The 18,321-nt window shown below is 46.9% G+C and overlaps 1 protein-coding gene across 3 annotated transcripts in view; it reads right to left on the reverse strand.

Moving 5' to 3' along the window:
• Positions 1 to 501: 501 nt before the first annotated feature.
• Positions 502 to 18,321, reverse strand: part of LOC129816831 (B-cell CLL/lymphoma 9 protein-like) — a 36,407-nt gene continuing 18,587 nt past the window's right edge. For all 3 annotated transcript variants that reach the window (XM_055871751.1, XM_055871750.1, XM_055871749.1), the window contains 7 exons: positions 16,672 to 17,018; positions 16,067 to 16,174; positions 15,769 to 15,955; positions 8,793 to 8,892; positions 4,343 to 6,512; positions 2,483 to 2,752; positions 502 to 2,312 (listed from right to left, as the gene is read on the reverse strand). In XM_055871751.1, coding sequence (XP_055727726.1) covers positions 1,258 to 2,312; positions 2,483 to 2,752; positions 4,343 to 6,512; positions 8,793 to 8,892; positions 15,769 to 15,955; positions 16,067 to 16,174; positions 16,672 to 17,018 — 4,237 coding nt within the window. In that variant the 3' untranslated portion in view covers positions 502 to 1,257. The remainder of the gene's footprint in view (positions 2,313 to 2,482; positions 2,753 to 4,342; positions 6,513 to 8,792; positions 8,893 to 15,768; positions 15,956 to 16,066; positions 16,175 to 16,671; positions 17,019 to 18,321) is intronic.

Below are 18,321 nucleotides of genomic sequence, written 5' to 3' on the forward strand. Positions count from 1 at the left end.
CCTTGGGAGACTTCTCTGTACCAAAGACAATGAAGGTACACATGACAAGGTTACACAGACGGGTGAGGAAGTCAAATCTATGATAAGTAGGGATCTTAGTTTTTCCTGACCATGTGACTAGAGCAGGAAAAGTCATGTTATATGGTCTGGAAAAACTCTGGCCCTAGATGATGTTGGTGGTCAGATTTCTGTCTGGCTTTCTTGATACCCTGTTCCACTAATGTCTGAGACCACCATGCATACAGCCCCTGACTAGCTCACTGACAGGCCTGTTCCACTAATATCTGAGACGATAAAGTACATGACGAGCTCACTAGTTCTACAGTCTGATCCCACTGAGTTCATTTTCTATGAGATTAATGCTGTGGGAATGATATCCCAGAGTCAATAGAAGAACAAACAGGAATAAGAAACAGAGCACACAGAACAGTACTACCGCTATTCACACTGAATGGCTGGTAGAAATGTTCAAATGTGAGAAAGAAGACACTTAAGTTGATCCATGTTTGTGCTTTTTTAATAATACTAGTATCTTTGAGGTCATAGTTTGGTTTGTTATACACTGGAGTTACAAAGGAAATTAAAATAGCCCACCAATGGAAAACAGTACTGTTCTTTAGTAGGGCGTCCCTCCCCCAATGAAAGGTGGATAAGAGAGCTTAGAGGTCATTGATAGAATCCCTATACATACTTACAACAAAAACACACACACACACAGGTGCATACACACAGTCATACTGGACAGAAATAGTCAAAACGATGGAGCCAGAGAGAAGATGGAGTTCCATTGAAATCTTCTCAAAGTACGATTTTATTCCACAAAGTCTTTTTACGTTTGTTATCCATTACCGGACAAATCCATTGTTGATTTTTACAGTGTACAGTCCTCCAAGGTGGTTCAATCCATTCCTCTCCGATGCTCAACTCACCCTTATAATCAGAGATTTAAAAGAAAAAAACACACTTGAACAGGTGAAATGGACATTGAAGCACAGCAATCCCATACATTCAGACATTTCTGAAGAGACTAAATGAAATGCTTGTGGTAAAAGACAAGTACTGGGCTATGTAGCTCCCACAAGCCAATAACTACCCACTCCTCTGCACTACATGTTTCAATCCAGAGAACCCACCTCTGTCTTTCTTTCCTTACTTCCTGCGTTTTAATCCATCTCTTATCTGCTGTGAGACTTATTCCATCCTCATACTGTATATCGGCTCAGAACATTCAAGGTCCAAGATTCTATGAGTTGTGTGTTAGAACATTCCGGGCCCTGGGCTGAACCCCATGTCCATGTCCCTGCCACGCTGCCTCATATGCCCTCCCATCATCATCGTCTGCTGGGGGGGGGCACCCATGCCTTGTAGTGACATCATCATATTGGGCGACCCCCCAGGCCCAGGGTGGTTGTAGAGCACCCCCCTCTCCTTCCCCTGCATCATGCCCCCCGGACCCCCCGGTGACATCATCCGGTGCTGGGGTCCCATCATTCCCTGACCCATGAACCCCGGGGGCCCATGCGGCCGCATATGATTGTGGGAAGGGTTTCCCATGTGCATGTCCTGGGGGGCCATACCACCTCCCGGCCCCCCAGGCATCCCCCCCATCCCTTGCATGGACATCCCCATTCTGGGCGGGCCCTCCCCCATCATACCCTGCATCATCCCCTGCATGTGTGGAGGTTTCCCCCCTGGGCCGGGCCCATCTCCTCCTCCCCTGGGGTAGTAGGACAGAGTCTGGCTGGGCTTCTCTGATGGGATGATCCTGGACAGGTCAAACTCTGGCATACCGGATGCTCCTGTTCGCATCACTTCATGCAGATCTGCATCACTGAACTCTCCCTGCATGTTGAACTGCGGTCCTCCAGGGTTGTTGGGCCTACCCCCGTCGCCTCCCCCTCCATGGGACATATTCCCCACCCGGCCCCCCATAGGACCTCCCTCTCCTTGGAAGCCCATGGGATGTCCTGGGAAGCCCTGGGGCCCGGGGCCGTTGTGGGGGGAGAAGGGACCCTGCTGGGAGGGGGATTGGGGCAGGGGGTAGCCCTGCACTCGGTGGGGGTAGCCCATGCGCCCCTGGGGCATCATCTGGGGGTTGCCCATGCCTTGGTCCTGGGGGTTGGGGGGCATCATCATGCCATGGGGCATCATGCCCGGGCCAATGTTGGGGGAGGGCATCTGCTGGGGCATGCCGTGGGAGAGCGGCTGGGAGCCCATGGGGGTCATACCCAGGGGACTGAGGGCAGGCATGGAGCCAGAGGAGCCGGGGCCCATCATACGAGGAGGACCTTGGTGCTGGTTCATTCCCATACCTACAGAGGGCCACAGAGAGACAGAGGGATGTTAGTGCAACATACATTACAGATAGCATGTTATCATTTCAAACCTACATCAAGTGGAGTCACACCTCTATGAAAAAGGGTTCAAAATACATCTCAAAAGAGGCTTAACATGACTTCTAGGCATGTCTCCATCCACTCACCATTGTTGTTCATGGGGGCTAGATTTGGGGAGCGCGCGGGGGGCGAGTCGTCGTCTGAGCTCGCCACCGTCTTGATGGCGTCGTGGTAGAGGGGGGTGGAGCTTGGCATGGCGAACTTAGACATGCGTGACATCATGATGGAGAGGGGGTTCTGGGATAGCGTGGGTTCGGGGGGGAGGGAATAGGGGCTGCCGGTCGGGGCGCCACCTGGACCCCCCTGGAGGGGCATGGGGCCAGACTGGTCTCCTGACGAGGGGGGGGCGTTACCACCTAGTGAGAGGAGAGAGAGAGAGATGAAATATAATAACTATTTATCTTAGGTAGCAAAACATATCCTGGTTTGAAATAGATATATAAGGGACATTGTGGCAAACACATTTTACATACAGACATACAATACATGTGTATCACAACCGGCCGTGATTGGGAGTCCCATAGGGCGGCGCACAATTGGCCCAGCGTCGTCCGGGTTTGGCCGGTGTAGGCAGTCATTGTAAATAAGAATTTGTTCTTAACTGACTTGTCTAGTTAAATAAAGGTTAAATTAAACTTTTAAATGTTTTAATTGTAAATAATGACGTGAATTAATTTAGATAGTGCAGTTATATGACCCCAAGGGGGTGTGATTTCCCTGAAAAGTGAGTGTTTCTGCTTTGGGAAAATGTGTTTAGATGGATGAGAATGATGCCTTCAATTGATTTATAAATTACATGATTTAAAAATGACTGATTGAGACAAATGCTAGCCTGCCTGATACACAACACAGAGGTCTGTTTAGACAACAGACATTACAAAACAGCCCTCTATTAAAAACATGAGGTCCTCTTCACCCAATAGAAAGGTAGTAAGTATTAAAATCTCTTTGAAAATGAATATTATCTCTGTCTTGAAATTGAAATACACATTTTTTATGTTGTTTATCACAGCAGTTGAAAGAAAGAGGGGGAGAGAGAGATGAGACAGCCTATAGGGAGGAGGTCAGAGACCTCAGCAAGACAAAGGAGCTGATCGTGGACTACCGGAAAAGGAGGGTCGAGCACTCGCCCATTCACATCGACGGGGCTGTAGTAAAGAGGGTCGAGAGCTTCAGGTTCCTTCAGGTGTCCACATCACTAAGGATCTACCATGGTTCACACACACACCAACACAGTTGTGAAGAGGGCGCGTCAATGCCTCGTCCCCCTCAGGAGGCTGAAACGATTTGGCATGGGCCCTCAGATCCTCAAAAAGTTCTACAGCTGCACCACTGAGAGCATCTTGACTGGCTTGATCACAGCTTCATATGGCAACTGCTTTGCATCCAACTGCAAGGCACTACACAGGGTAGTGCGTACGGCCCAGTACATCACTGGGGCTGGGCGCTCTGCTATCCAGGACCTCTATACCAGGCGGTGTCAGAGGAAGGCCCTAAAAATTGTCAAAGACTCCAGTCACCCAAGAATGCTATTTTGGTACCAACTGGTACCAACTGACTCATCACATACGTTGCTGTTACATATGTTGCCGTTACCATTTATTATCTATCCTGTTGCCTAGTCACTTTATTCCTACCTATATGTACATATTCACCTCTTACCCCTGCACATCAACTCAGTACAGGTACCCCATGTATATAACCAAGTTTTCGTTACTGAATGTGTATTTATTATTATTATTGTGTTTGACTTTTCTATTATTTCTCTCTGCATTGTTGGGAAGGGCTCGTAAGTAAGCATTTCACTGTTAGTCCATACCTGTTGTTTACGAAGTATGTGACAAATCAAATTTGATTAGCGAGAGAGCGAGCAAGAGCGAGAGAGAAAAGAGAGCGGTGGAGGGAGAAAGAACATAAACAAGAATAAAGCCATAGAAGTACTGTACCTTGCGCCATGTTACCCATCATGTTAGGTGAGGTCATACTGAGGGGGGTTTTTCCCCCCTGCTGCTGGGGGAGTACTGGGCTGGGCATGGGGGGTTTGGGGGAGGATGCCCACCCTGGAGAAGGGTTGGGGAGGGACGGGGACCTCATATGTACTGGGGAGGCACCAGCAGACCCCATCATAGAGTGAGGGGACTTCATTGGGGCCGAGTTGGCAGTGTTAGGGGGGCCGTTGGGTCCCGGAGGGCCGGAGAGCATACCAGCCAGCTGGGAGGGGGTTTGGGGGGACTTGAGGTTCCCAGAGGGAGAGCCCATCATGGGGGATTGCACCTGCCTCAAAGGAGGGGACTTGAGGGGATTGAGACTGGGCGAGCTGGCCCCTCCTGACTGGATGTTCAGCTCTGCAGGCTTACGTCCCCTCTGGCCCTGGGGGGGTCCGGCGGCGGGGGGAAGGTGGTTGAGGCGGCCGTTGCCCCCCGTAGGCGTGGTCCTGTGCTCCGGGCCACGGTAGGGCTGCTCTCCATGAGGCCCCCTTATACTTCCAGGACCCCCAGGGAAGGGCCGTCCGGGCCCCATGGGGAAGTCCCCTGGCTGGGGATGGTCAGGGAAGTGGGACCCCTGCATCTGCCTCCCCTGGGGCCCTATGTTGTCCATTGGAGGCCCTCTCATTCTCATTATCTCATCTGGGCTCATATTCATTGGCCCATCTCGTAGTTGGGGGTTCCCATGGGGGCCCATGCCAAACTCAGGGCCCATGTCCCGGCCCCCCATCACAGCCAGTCTGGAGGAGGGGCTCATGGGGCCCTCGCCAGGCATCCTGGGAAACATCATCCCGCCCCCGTTGCCCGGCTCCATGCCGCCTCTTTGGTGTCCCATCATCCTCTGCATCTCCATCATCATCTGTGGAGGAAGGCCCGGTCCCTTGTCGCCCCCCATGCCCTGGTGAAACATGGCCTCCTGGACTGACTGGGGGTTGGGGAAGCGCTCTCCCCGCAACCCTGGACCTCCGAACATCCCCCCTGGCCCTCCTGGAAACCCTCGGCCATCCCCCATCCCCATTCTGGGGGGCATGTCTTCAGGCCAGCCCATCCCGGGCCTGGGGGGTCCCTCCATATCAGGGTTCATCATGCCCTGGGGGAACCCTGGCATTCTCTGCATGTGAGGCGGCATCCCTCTGGGGCCCATGGCAATGCGCTCCTGGTAGTGCTCTGATGGCCCTCCCGGCCCCCCTGGACCCCACACCTCTCCGGGGCCCATCTGGTAGGGCGGTGGGGGTCCTCTCATCATGCCGCGCGGCCCGTGGGGGTGCATCATCATGTCGGGAGGAAGTGGGCGGTGATGCATTTCCTGTTTCCTCTTCTTCTCCTCGTAGAACTCCTGCTGCAGCTTCAGCCATGCCACCTGCTCCGGGGTCATGTGATCTCCGTCTCCACACCCCCCAGGACCTATCATGTGACCCAGCTCGTCTGGGAAGGGGGGCATGTCTCTGGGGTGTCCATGCGGGGGGCCGAATGGGGGTCCCTGGGGTCGGGGCCCTCCTGGCCCCACTGGTGGACCTAGGCTCTGGGACTGGGCCATCATGGCCTGGAGAGGACCCTGCTCCGGCCTCCTGGGTCCCACATCAGGCATGCCGTCGTGGGGCTGTGGGGGTCCCCCATGGGGGCCTGGTGGCGGTGGGGCGTCGCGGTCGTCGGGGAAGAGCATGCGCTGGATGTCTCGGAGGGTCTGGAGGGAGCGCTGGCGGTGCTGCAGCTGTTCCTGGGACAGGCCCTCTGTGTTGGCCTCCATGTTGAGAAGCTCCTGGGCCAGTTGCTGCTGCTGCTGCTGCTGGGGTGTCAGACCAGGCTGACCCATCCCCATGGACTCCGGCCCTCCTCCTTCCCCAGGCTGAGGGGGGTTCACAGGGGGCATGCCCTGTTCGGACTGAGGCTGGCACCCAGGGGTCTGGTCACCTGGACCCATGGTATTACCAGGGATGTTCTTGGGGTCCATGCCTGCTGAGGAGGCCCCATCCTGGGTGAGTGAACCAGGCTTAATCCCCTGGGGTGGGGGCTGAGGTGGAGCTTGATCAGTCATGCCAGGTTTAGACACTGGCTGGTGGTTCTGGTCTGAGGGGTGAGATGACTGCTGAGAGGGCTTGGAGTCACCTCGGAGGGGTCCTTTCTGATTGTTCTAAAATTAAGAAAGGAAAAAAGAGAGAGGAAATTAAAAACAAGGAAGCTTGAGTAAGTGAGGGTTTGTAAGTCTTTATCAAAGCTGACTGTATGCCAAGTGACCTGCGGTCATCACCTTTGTCACTGTGTATTGTGTGTATGTGTGTGTGTTTAACTATACTGGACACGTTTAACTAAGTCCCCACAAGAATAGAAAACAAACCAACATTTTACCAACTGGGGACATTTTGTTAGTCCCCACAAAGTCAAATGCTATTTCTAGGCGGTTTAGGGTTAACCTGTTTGGGCTGCAGGGGCAGTATTGAGTAGCCGGATAAAAGGTGCCCATTTCAAACGGCCTTGTACTCAATTCTTGCTCGTACAATATGCATATTATTATTACTATTGGATAGAAAACACTCTCTAGTTTCTAAAACCGTTTGAATTATATCTGTGAGTAAAACAGAACTCATTTTGCAGCAAACTTCCTGACAGGAAGTGGAAAATCTGAAATCGATGCTCTGTTCTAGGGCCTGCCTATATATGTCCTTGATATATATCAGTATACATGCACTTCATACGTCTTCCACTAGATGTCGACAGGCAGTGAGAGAAATGGAGTGTATAACTTGATCTGGGGTCGAACAAAAGCTCTTTGTATGACGTGTCACCAGTTTCCTGTTTTCTTGAGAGCGCGTGAAGGGACCTGGTTTTGCCTTCTGTACAGCTGTCGTTATAGACGACTAATATCTCCGGCTTTGATTTTATTTGATACATGTGACAATATTATCGTAAAGTATGTTTTTTCAATATAGTTTTATTAGATTATTGAATTTTTTTCGGGATGTTAAGCGTGTTGCGTTGTGTGCCTTTGTTCAGGAAGGAGAGCTTCGCGCCACTTTGCTAGCTTTCCGTGCTAATTGACTGGAGAAGAGGACATTCTAAATCCAAACAACGACTGTTCCCAACAAAGGACCCCTTGTACAACATTCTGACGAAAGATCGTCAAAAGTAGGACCCATTTTATGATGCTATTTCATACATCTGTCGAACATGTTGTACTAGTCGTTTGCGCCCAGAGTTTGGGCACTCTCTCGCTATAACTAAGCTGGATGTCGTAAAGAAGTTATTTTTAGAATTCTAACACGGCGATTGCATTAAGAACTAGTGTATCTATCATTTCCTATACAACATGTATTTTTTAGTAACGTTTATGTATAGTTATTTGGTCAGAATAGTTTGAGTGTCATAAAAATATCCGCACATTCTGGGAAAAAGATGCTACGTTAGCACAATGTATAACCACTGATTTCAGCTCTAAATATGCACATTTTCGAACAAAACATAAGTGTATGTATGACCTGATGTTATAGGACTGTCATCTGATGAACCTTTTTCAAGGTTACGGTAGTCAAAAAATACATCTTTTGCTGGTTTATTCGCTATCGCTAACGTGCCTATTGCTATCACTAACGTGCCTTGATGAATGAATGCGGTAGTGTGGTAGGCTATTGTAGTAAGCTAATATAATGCTATATTGTGTTTTCGCTGTAAAACACTTTAAAAAAATCTGAAATATTGGCTGGATTCACAAGATGTTTGTCTTTAATTTGCTATACACCATCGATTTTTCAGAAATGTTTTATGATGAGTATTCAGGTATTTGACGTTGGTGTCTGTAATAACTCTGGCTGCTTAGGTCCTATTTCTGACGGTAGCTGTGATGGTAGCTGCAATGTAAAACTGATTTATACCTCAAATATGCACATTTTTCGAACAAAACATAGATTTATTGTATAACATGTTATAAGACTGTCATCTGATGAAGTTGTTTCTCGGTTAGTTTGGTTGGTTCTTGGTTAGTTAGGTTGGCTTTGTGCATGCTACCTGTGCTGTGAAAAATGTCTGTCCTTTTTTGTATTTGGTGGTGAGCTAACATAAATATGTGGTGTTTTCGCTGTAAAACATTTTAAAAATCGGACATGTTGGCTGGATTCACAAGATGTTTATCTTTCATATGCTGTATTGGACTTGTTAATGTGTGAAAGTTAAATATTTCTAAAAAATATATTTTTAATTTCGCGCCCTGCACTTGAAGTGGCTGTTGTCATATTGTGCCCGGCTTCGGGCTTGCAGCCCAAAGAAGTTAAGGTTAGAATTAGTGTTAGGCTTAGAATTTGGGATAGGAGCTGGGTTAGGGTTAAGGTTAGGTTTTAGGGTTAAGGAAAATATAATTTAAGGGGACTGAATTGTCCCCACTAGGTTAGTTATACAAGACTGTGTGTGTGTGTGTTCTTACCAGGGGTGGGAGGGGGGTCTTGTCCTTGCTGTTGGAGATGTTTTTCATGTGGAAGTTGATTATGTTTTCTGAGTGTCCTGTTAAAACAGCATCGGCTGCCCTGAGGATCAGAAACCAGACAGTCACACATTAGTCAGCGGTCTGTGTGTGTGTGTGTGTGTGTGTGTGTGTGTGTGTGTGTGTGTGTGTGTGTGTGTGTGTGTGTGTGTGTGTGTGTGTGTGTGTGTGTGTGTGTGTGTGTGTGTGTGTGTGCGTGTGTGTGTGTGTGTGTGCGTGTGTGTGTGTGTGTGTGCGTGTGTGTGTGTGTGTGTGTGTGTGTGCGCATGCGTGGTGTGTGTCCACGTGTGCCAGCAGAATGACGGCAGTGTTAGACAAGGGCATGAAGGAAATGCCAAGGTTGACAGACTAAACAAACAACTTTACACAGATTTTCCAATTAACATCCACATCTTTCATCTCCTATTCCCTACACAGAGGACAGTGTTAATCTGAGCTAACTGAAACACACACACACTTTCAGGCAAGCACACTGAAAACAAAGCATAGCTGCAGGCTTTCACATGTTCGGAGGAGAGCAATATTTCTGGATTTGATGTCTCCTCTACTTTCTCAGAGAAATGTATAGTATGGTGTGCTTATGCACACTGGTTATTGTTCTCTGGCCCCTCCGTGTGTGTGTGTGTGTGTGTGTGTGTGCACTGAGTGTACAAAACATTAGGAATCTCGGCTCTTTCCATGACACACTGACCAGGTGAAAGCTATGATCCCTTATTAATTGTTGCGTTTATATTTTTGTTCAATGTATATAAAGTACCAGTCAAAAGTTTGGACACACCTACTCACATTCAAGGGTTTTTCTTTATTTTTACTATTTTCTACATTGTAGAATAATAGTGAAGACATCAAAATTATGAAATAACACCTGGAATCATGTAGTAACCAAAAAAAGTGTTAAACAAATCAAAATATATTTTATATTTGAGATTCTTCAAAGTAGCTACGCTTTGCCTTGTCTAGAGCATATTGGACTGTCCATAAGCCAATTTCTTGTGCTACAATACCTATTTGCCAATTGGCCTGGAGCCTTTTACTGCCTACACAGAGCCCTGCCAATCCAACACGACTGGTCTGCCGACGTAACCATCCGAGGGGGCTAAAACAGACTCTTCCGTCGCGACGTTCCCCTAAGGCCCTTCTGCTAGCCCCGGCCCGCTAGCTGACTGAATCGTCGTTTCTCCAGCTCGCCTAGCTACCCACTGGTCCCTATGATCACTCGGCTATGCATGCCTCTCCCAAATGTCAATATGCCTTGTCCATTGCTGTTCTGGTTAGTGATGATTGTCTTATTTCACTATAGAGCCTCCAGCCCTGCTCAATATGCCTTAGCTAGCCCTTTTGTTCCATCTCCCACACATGCGGTAACCTCACCTGGTCTAAATGTCTCTAGAGACAAAACCTCTCTCATCGTCACTCAATGCCTAGGTTTACCTACACTGTATTCACATCCTACCATACCCTTGTCTGTACATTATGCCTTGAATATATTCCACGCCCAGAAACCTGCTCCTTTTACTCTCTGTTCCGAACGCACTAGATGACTAGTTCTTATAGCCTTTAGCCGTACCCTTATCCTACACTTCCTCTGGTGATGTAGAGGTTAAACCAGGCCCTGCAGCACCTAGCTCCACTCCCATTCCCCAGGTGCTCTCATTTGTTGACTTCTGTAACAGTAAAAGCCTTGGTTTCATGCATGTTAACATTAGAAGCCTTTTATTCACTGATTTAGCACACTCCGCCAACCCTGATGTCCTAGCCATGTCTGAACCCTGGTTTGAGGAAGGCCACCAAAAATCCATCCCTAACTATAACATTTTCGACGAGTTAGAACTTCCAAAGAGGGCGGAGTTGCAATCTACTGCAGAGAGAGCCTGCAGAGTTCTGTCATACTATCCAGGCCTGTGCCCAAACAATTCAAGCTTCTTCTTCTAAAAATCCACCTTTCCAGAAACAAGTCTCTCACCGTTGCCGCTTGTTATAGACCACCTTGTGCCCCCAGCTGTGCCCTGGACACTATATGTGAATTGATTGCCCCCCATCTATCTTCAGAGTTCGTACTGTTAGATGACCTAAACTGGGACATGCTTAACACCCCGGCCGTCCTACAATCTAAGCAGATGCTCTCAATCTCACACAAATTATCAATGAACCTACCAGGTACAACCCCAAATCCATAAACATGGGCACCCTCTCAGTGATCACTGTAGAACCAGGAACAGATATAGCCCTTGGTTCACTCCAAACCTGACTGCCCTTGACCAGCACAAAAACATCCTGTGGCGTACTGCATTAGCATCGAAGAGCCCCCGCGATATGCAACTTTTCAGGGAAGTTAGGAACCAATACACACAGGCAGTTAGGAAAGCAAAGGCTAGCTTTTTCAAACAGAAATTTGCATCCTGTAGCACAAACTCCAAAAGGTTCTGGGACACTAAAGTCCATGGAGAATAAGAGCACCTCCTCCCAGCCGCCCACTGCACTGAGGCTAGGAAACACTGTCACCACCGATACATCCAGGATAACTCCGAATTTTAATAAGCACCTCTCTACAGCTGGCCATGCTTTCCAACTGGCTACCCCTACCCCGGTCAACAGCCCTGCACCCCCCACAGCAACTTGCCCAAGCCTCCCACATTTCTCCTTCACCCAAATAGCTGATGTTCTGAAAGAGTTGCAAAATCTGGACCTCTACAAATCAGCTGGGCTAGACAATCTGGACCCTCTCTTTCTAAAATGATCCGCCGCAATTGTTGCAACCCCTATTACTAGCCTGTTCAACCTCTCTTTCGTATCGTCTGAGATCCCCAAAGACACTCTAGACACAAACTGTTACAGACCTATATCTATCCTACCCTGCCTTTCTAAGGTCTTCGAAAGCCAAGTTAACAAACAGATCACCGACCATTTCGAATCTCACCGTACCTTCTCCGCTATGCAATCTGGTTTCAGAGCTGGTCATGGGTGCACCTCAGCCACGCTCAAGGTCCAAAACGATATCATAACCGCCATCGATAAAAGACAATACTTTGCAGCCGTATTCATCGACCTAGCCAAGGCTTTCGACTCTGTCAATCACCACATTCTCATTTGCAGACTAAACAGCCTTGGTTTCTCAAATGACTGCCTCGCCTGGTTCACCAACTACTTCTCAGACAGAATTCAGTGTGTCAAATCGGAGGGTTCAATTCTCGGGCCGACTATTTTCTCTGTATACATCAATGATGTTGCTCTTGCTGCTGGTTATTCTCTGATCCACCTCAACGCAGACGACACCATTCTGTATACTTCTGGCCCTTCATTGGACACGGTGTTAACTAACCTCCAGACGAGCTTCAATGCCATACAACTCTCCTTCCGTGGCCTCCAACTGCTCTTAAATGCAAGTAAAACTAAATGCATGCTCTTCAACCAATCGCTGCCCGTACCTGCCCGCCCGTCCAGCATCACTACTCTGGACGGTTCTGACTTAGAATATGTGGACAACTACAAATACCTAGGTGTCTGGTTAGACTGTAAACTCTCCTTCCAGACTCACATTACGCATCTCCAATCCAAAAGTAAATCTAGAATAGGTTTCCTATTTCGCAACAAAGTATCCTTCACTCATGCTGCCAAACACCCTCATAAAACTGACTATGCTACCGATCCTCGACTTAGGCAATGTCATTTACAAAATAGCCTCCAACACTCTACTCAGAAAATTGGATGCAGTCTATCACAGTGCCATCCGTTTTGTCACCAAAGCCCCATATACTACCCACCACTGCGACCTGTATGATCTCGTTGGCTGGCCCTCGCTTCATAATCGTCGCAAAACCCACTGGCTCCAGGTCATATAGAAGTCTTTGCTAGGTAAAGCCCTACCTTATCTCAGCTCACTGGTCACCATAGCAGCACCCACCCGTAGTGCGCACGCTCCAGCAGGTATATTTCACTGGTCACCCCCCAAAGCCAATTCCTCCTTTGGCCGCCTTTCCCTCCAGTTCTCTGCTGCCAATGACTGGAACGAATTGCAAAAATCACTGAAGCTGGAGACTCATATCTCCCTCACTAACTTTAAGCATCAGCTGTCAGAGCAGCTCACAGATCATTGCACCTGTACATAGCCCATCTGTAAATAGCCCAACCAACTACCTCATCCCCATATTATTATTTTTCTCCTTTGCACCCCAGTATCCCTACTTGCACATTCATCTTCTGCACATCTATCACTCCAGTGTTTAATTGCTAAATTGTAATTTCTTCGCCACTATGGCCTATTTATTGCCTTATCTCCCTAATCTTACCTCATTTGCACACACTGTATATAGCTTTTTTGTATTGTGTTATTGACTGTACGTTTGTTTATTCCATGTGTAACTCTGTTGTTGTTTGTCGCACTGCTTTGCTTTATCTTGGCCAGGTCACAGTTGTAAATGAGAACTTGTTCTCAACTGGCCTACCTGGTTAAATAAAGGTGAAATATATATCTTTTTTAAATGACAGTTTTGCACACTTGGCATTCTCTCAACCAGCATAATGAGGTAGTCACCTGGAATGCATTTCAATTAACAGGTGTGCCTTGTTAAAAGTTAATTTATGTAATTTCTTTCCTTAACTTGTTTGGGATAAAGGGACGCATTTTCACTTTTGGATGAATAGCGTGCCCAGAGTGAACTGCCTCCTACTCAGTCCCAGATGCTAATATATGCATATTATTAGTAGTATTGGATAGAAAACACTCTGAAGTTTCTAAAACTGTTTGAATGATGTCTGTGTGTATAACAGAACTCATATGGCAGGCAAAAACCTGAGAAGAAATCCATAAAAGGATGTGGGAAATCTGAGGTTTGTAGTTTTTGAACTCACCCCTATCGAATACACAGTGGGATATGGGTTAATTTTCACTTCCTAAGGTTTCCACTAGATGTCAACCGTCTTTAGAACATTGTTTCAGGCTACTCATGTGAAGGAGGGCCAGATGGGAGCTGTTTGACTAAGGGGTTTGCCTACAGCCTCGTTCTCAGTCATGCGCTTTCACTTGAGAGTTAGCTCTCGTTCCATTGCTTTTCTACAGCCAATGGAAATCTCCGGTTGGAACATTATTGAACTTTTATGATAAAAACATCCTAAAGATTGATTCTATACCTAGTTTGACAAGTTTGTTCGACCTGTAATATAACTTTTTGAACGTTTTGTCCGAATGGACCAGATCGCGCTTTTGGATTTGTTTACCAAACGCCCTAACAAAAGAAGCTATTGGACATAAATGATGGACATTATCGAACAAAACAAGCATTTATTGTGGAACTGCGATTCCTGGGAGTGCATTCTGATGAAGATCATCAAATGTAAGTGAATATTTATAATGCTATTTATGACTAATGTTGACTACCCAACATGGCGGATATTTCTCTGGCTTGTTTGGGCTCTGAGTGCCATTCTCAGATTATGCTTTTTCCGTAAAGTTTTTTTGAAATCTGACACATTAAGGAGAAGTTTAAAGTTCCATGCATAACACTTGAATTTTCATCAACATTTATAATGAGTATTTCTGTGAATTCATGTGGCTCTCTGCAAAATCATAGTATGTTTTTGAACTACTGAACATAACACACCAATGTAAAATTAGATTTTTGGATATAAATATGCACTTCATCGAACAAAACATACATGTATTGTGTAACATGAAGTCCTATGAGTGTCATCTGATGAAGATCATCAAAGGTTAGTGATTAATTTTATCTCTATTTGTGACTCCTCTCTTTGGCGGGAAAAATGGCTGGGTTTTTCTGTGACTTGGTGGTGACCTAACATAATCGTTTGTGGAGATTTCGCTGTAAAGCATTTTTTAAATCCAACACTGTGGCTGGATTAACGAGAATTTTATCTTTAAAATGGTGCCTAATACTTGTATGTTTGAGAAATTTGATTTATGAGATTTCTGTTGATTTGTATTTGGCGCCCTGCTATTTCATTGGCTGTTGGCGAGGGGTTCCGCTAGTGGAACGGGGTGCCGCTAGCGAAACCCCTATCCTAGACAGGTTAATGCGATGGAGCCAATCAGTTGTGTTGTGACAAGGTAGGGGTGGTATACAGAAGACAGACCTATTTGGCAAGAACAGCTCAAATAAGCAAAGAGAAACGACAGTCCATCATTACTTTAAGACATGAAGGTCAGTCCATACGGAACATTTCAAGAACTTTCTTCAAGTGCAGTCGCTCAAACCATTAAGCACTACGACGAAAATGTCTCTCATGAGGTCCGCCCCAGGAAAAGAAGACCCAGAGTTACCTCTGCCACAGAGGATAAGTTCATTAGAGTTACCAGCCTCAGAAATTGCAGCCCAAATAAGTACTTCACAGAGTTCAAGTAACAGACACATCTCAACATCAAAGGAGACTGCGTGAATCAGGCCTACATGGCCAAGTTGCTGCAAAGAAACAACTACTAAAGGACAACAATAACAAGAAGAGACTTGCTTGGGCCAAGAAACACAAACATTGGACATTAGACCGGTGGAAATCTGTTCCTTGGTCTGATGAGTACAAATTTGAGATTTTTGGTTCCAACAGCAGTTTCTTTGTGAGACGCAGAGTAGGTGAATGGATGATCTCCGCATGTGTGGTTCCCACCGTGAAGCATGTAGGAGGTGTGATAGTGTCACCAGCAAAGCAGTCACACCGAATAAAGCCCATTGAGTGGAGAACATTTAGCAAAAAGTTAAATCTATGCTCGCCTAAATATCTTATATTGAGTGATAATTAACTTGTTTTATTCGTACCAAACTAAATGACCTACTGTCATTGGCAGATAATTTTGTCTTATTTCCAGATATTTTACCTTCATATGACGATTAATACGGCGATTAAGATCAAATATCTTGAAAAATATATTTTTGCAGTGTAATTTACATTAATTCGCTGTGATCGACCTTACTTGTTGGCCATCTCTGTAGTGAAGACATAAACCACTTTAGACCCAGCCTTCTGACCACCCGCCGACTCCGACCCTGCGCCCTGGCCTCCTAGTGGATTGTGGGAGGGCGTGGAAGAGCGGCTGAGTCCGGCGTTGGAGGGAGGATGGGAGTTGGAGTCCTGGGGCTTCACGTCACTGGAGTTACAGTCTGGGGAGGGACAGATAGGATCATTGATACTGTAGTTTTCAGTAACAGGTGGAAATGGGGATGACCGACAGACACACAAACACATACACAAAGTCCCACACACACACTTACTGAAGAATCCTTTGTCGTCCTCATCACTCTCTCCTCCAGAGCACCAGTCAGCTCCACTGTAGGGCTGCCTCCTCTCAGCCACACACATCCTCTTCACCCTGTTACTGTCTGTATACACACACACACACACAGTCAGTGTGTGTGTAGCTGTGTTTTCATGTGTGTGCGTGCATGCGTTTCTACAGACCAGAGTCAGAGCTGAGCTCTCCATGTCAATAGCACACACAAACACACTTTCCCCTCTCCCCTCCCTTCTCTAAGTGCAGTCCTGTGCACCAGACTCCCAGGAGGAGAGGAGAGACCGACACAGCAGTGGATCAAGGGCAGAGTCCGTGACCATAATGACACGCTTTCAGGGGCCTGCTGCTGTTTCCACAGCCACAACACATGTTCACACAGAATGGATACGTAGCATGCCCACTAACATCAACAGCTATTGTGTCAGGGAGGCAGAAATATATAAGCACTTTAGCTTCATGGAAATGCAAGCTTAGAAAGTAGGATGTCATCAGTAAATAGTACACTATTTCATACCACTACGTATACCGGTACTCAACTTGACATATTTGAGCTGAATACTATTTGGAGTGCAGTGTAATACTCACCCTTGTCGTCGCTGATGGGCGTGACTGTGTCTGGCTGCTGCTCTTTGTAGGACTCCACCGAGGTGCTCCTCTCTCTTTTTACCTTCACCTTTGACCCCTGTCCCCCAGAGGTCAGGCCCTGGCCATTCTTCAGCCCCCCCATGCCCCCTGGACCCATCCCCAATACACCCCCCTGCTGGGAGCCCTTAGCACCCACTGTCTTGAGGTCGCAGGGCGAAGCCTGAAGTTGGCTGCCGCCGCTTCCTGGTTTGCTCTGATTGGGCAGTTTGGAGTCCATTTGGGCGGCAGCACCGGAGGGAGACATGACGGGAGGGGAGCGCACCATGACTTCTGGCTTGGGTTTAGGACTGGGAGAGGGAGAGATGAGGAGGAGGGAGAGAGAGAAGTGCTTATCAACTGTACATAAATAAACTGAAGCAAAATGTACTTCATGCACTCTTTCAGTGAGACAGTGGAAACAAATTCAGCATCATTTTTATTTAACATTTATTTATCCAGGTAGTCTCATTGATATAAAAAAATCTATTGACCTGGTCATGGTTAGGCAAGACAACTTTACTTAGACTGATGAGGAAGAATTACTGGAGACTTGGGTTGTGACATTCCAGGAGAATCAAGTGCATATCTCACACTCTGTGTGTACGTGTGTGTAAATGCCGCAACAGGTATGGCTCCCCAAGTAGTACACTCAGGGAGAATCTCAATTGCATACTCCTCACATCCCTTCTCCTCTCTCTAGTCAAACTGCAATCACTCCTCACATCCCTTCTCCTCTCACTAATTATACAAATCTTGGCTGTAGATCTCAGCTTGCATTTTGACTCAGAAAGTGATCTTCACTCAAAAGGTTGGTGACCACTGGTCTAACCAATCTGAGCATCAAAGCCAATGACGAATTTTCAAACATCCGCTTAACCCATGTGTGTTCTAGCTCTGGCTCAACCTATCGGTTTCTGAACCAATTAGAAGGCCCCGAATGTGTTCGCAGTCGCTGAAGGGTCAGACAAGTACTCCGATCCAGACTCATTGCAGAGAAGAAACTAACATATGTGGGCGTGGCATAGGGTTTGGCCGGAGCAAGGAGTGTGGGTAGCCAGGCAATCCTCACCTCCTTCTCAAAACACAGGTCAAAGGTCCCTCCCCTCTGATCTTCTCCTCCGATGGGTTTTGAGAAGAAGGCAACGAGAGGAGTATGCAATTAAGATTCTCCCACAGTCTCTGTTAGTTCTCCTACTTCCCCACCACGACTTGTTCCCCTAGAAAAGCAGTGGTGGCAAAGGTCGCGGAAAAAAGGTGGGGAGATAGGGGTTGCTTCTGTACAAGGACTGTGAGAAGTACAGTTCTGGTGACTTTTTAAAAGGACATTCTATTCCAAAATGATTCCAAATGTAATTATTTTAATTTTGAGTTTTTAAAGTCAGACTTTTAGAGAACAACTTTACATTTGACACAACATCCTAATTGTTATTAATATTTACAATTATTTTGAATAAGCATGAAAATAACCGTGAAAAACTGTTTAAATTACAACGTATGTAATTTCCCTTTCAAGACACCATTGCCCCATTAAGAGTTTTGTTGTGCAGTTGTTCCTAAACCATGCTACAAATTCTAGTTGTAATTGCCTTTTTTAATGGTGCCATGCGTGCA

This window comes from Salvelinus fontinalis, chromosome 19 (genome assembly GCF_029448725.1).
Source record: "Salvelinus fontinalis isolate EN_2023a chromosome 19, ASM2944872v1, whole genome shotgun sequence".
Lineage (NCBI taxonomy): Eukaryota > Metazoa > Chordata > Actinopteri > Salmoniformes > Salmonidae > Salvelinus > Salvelinus fontinalis.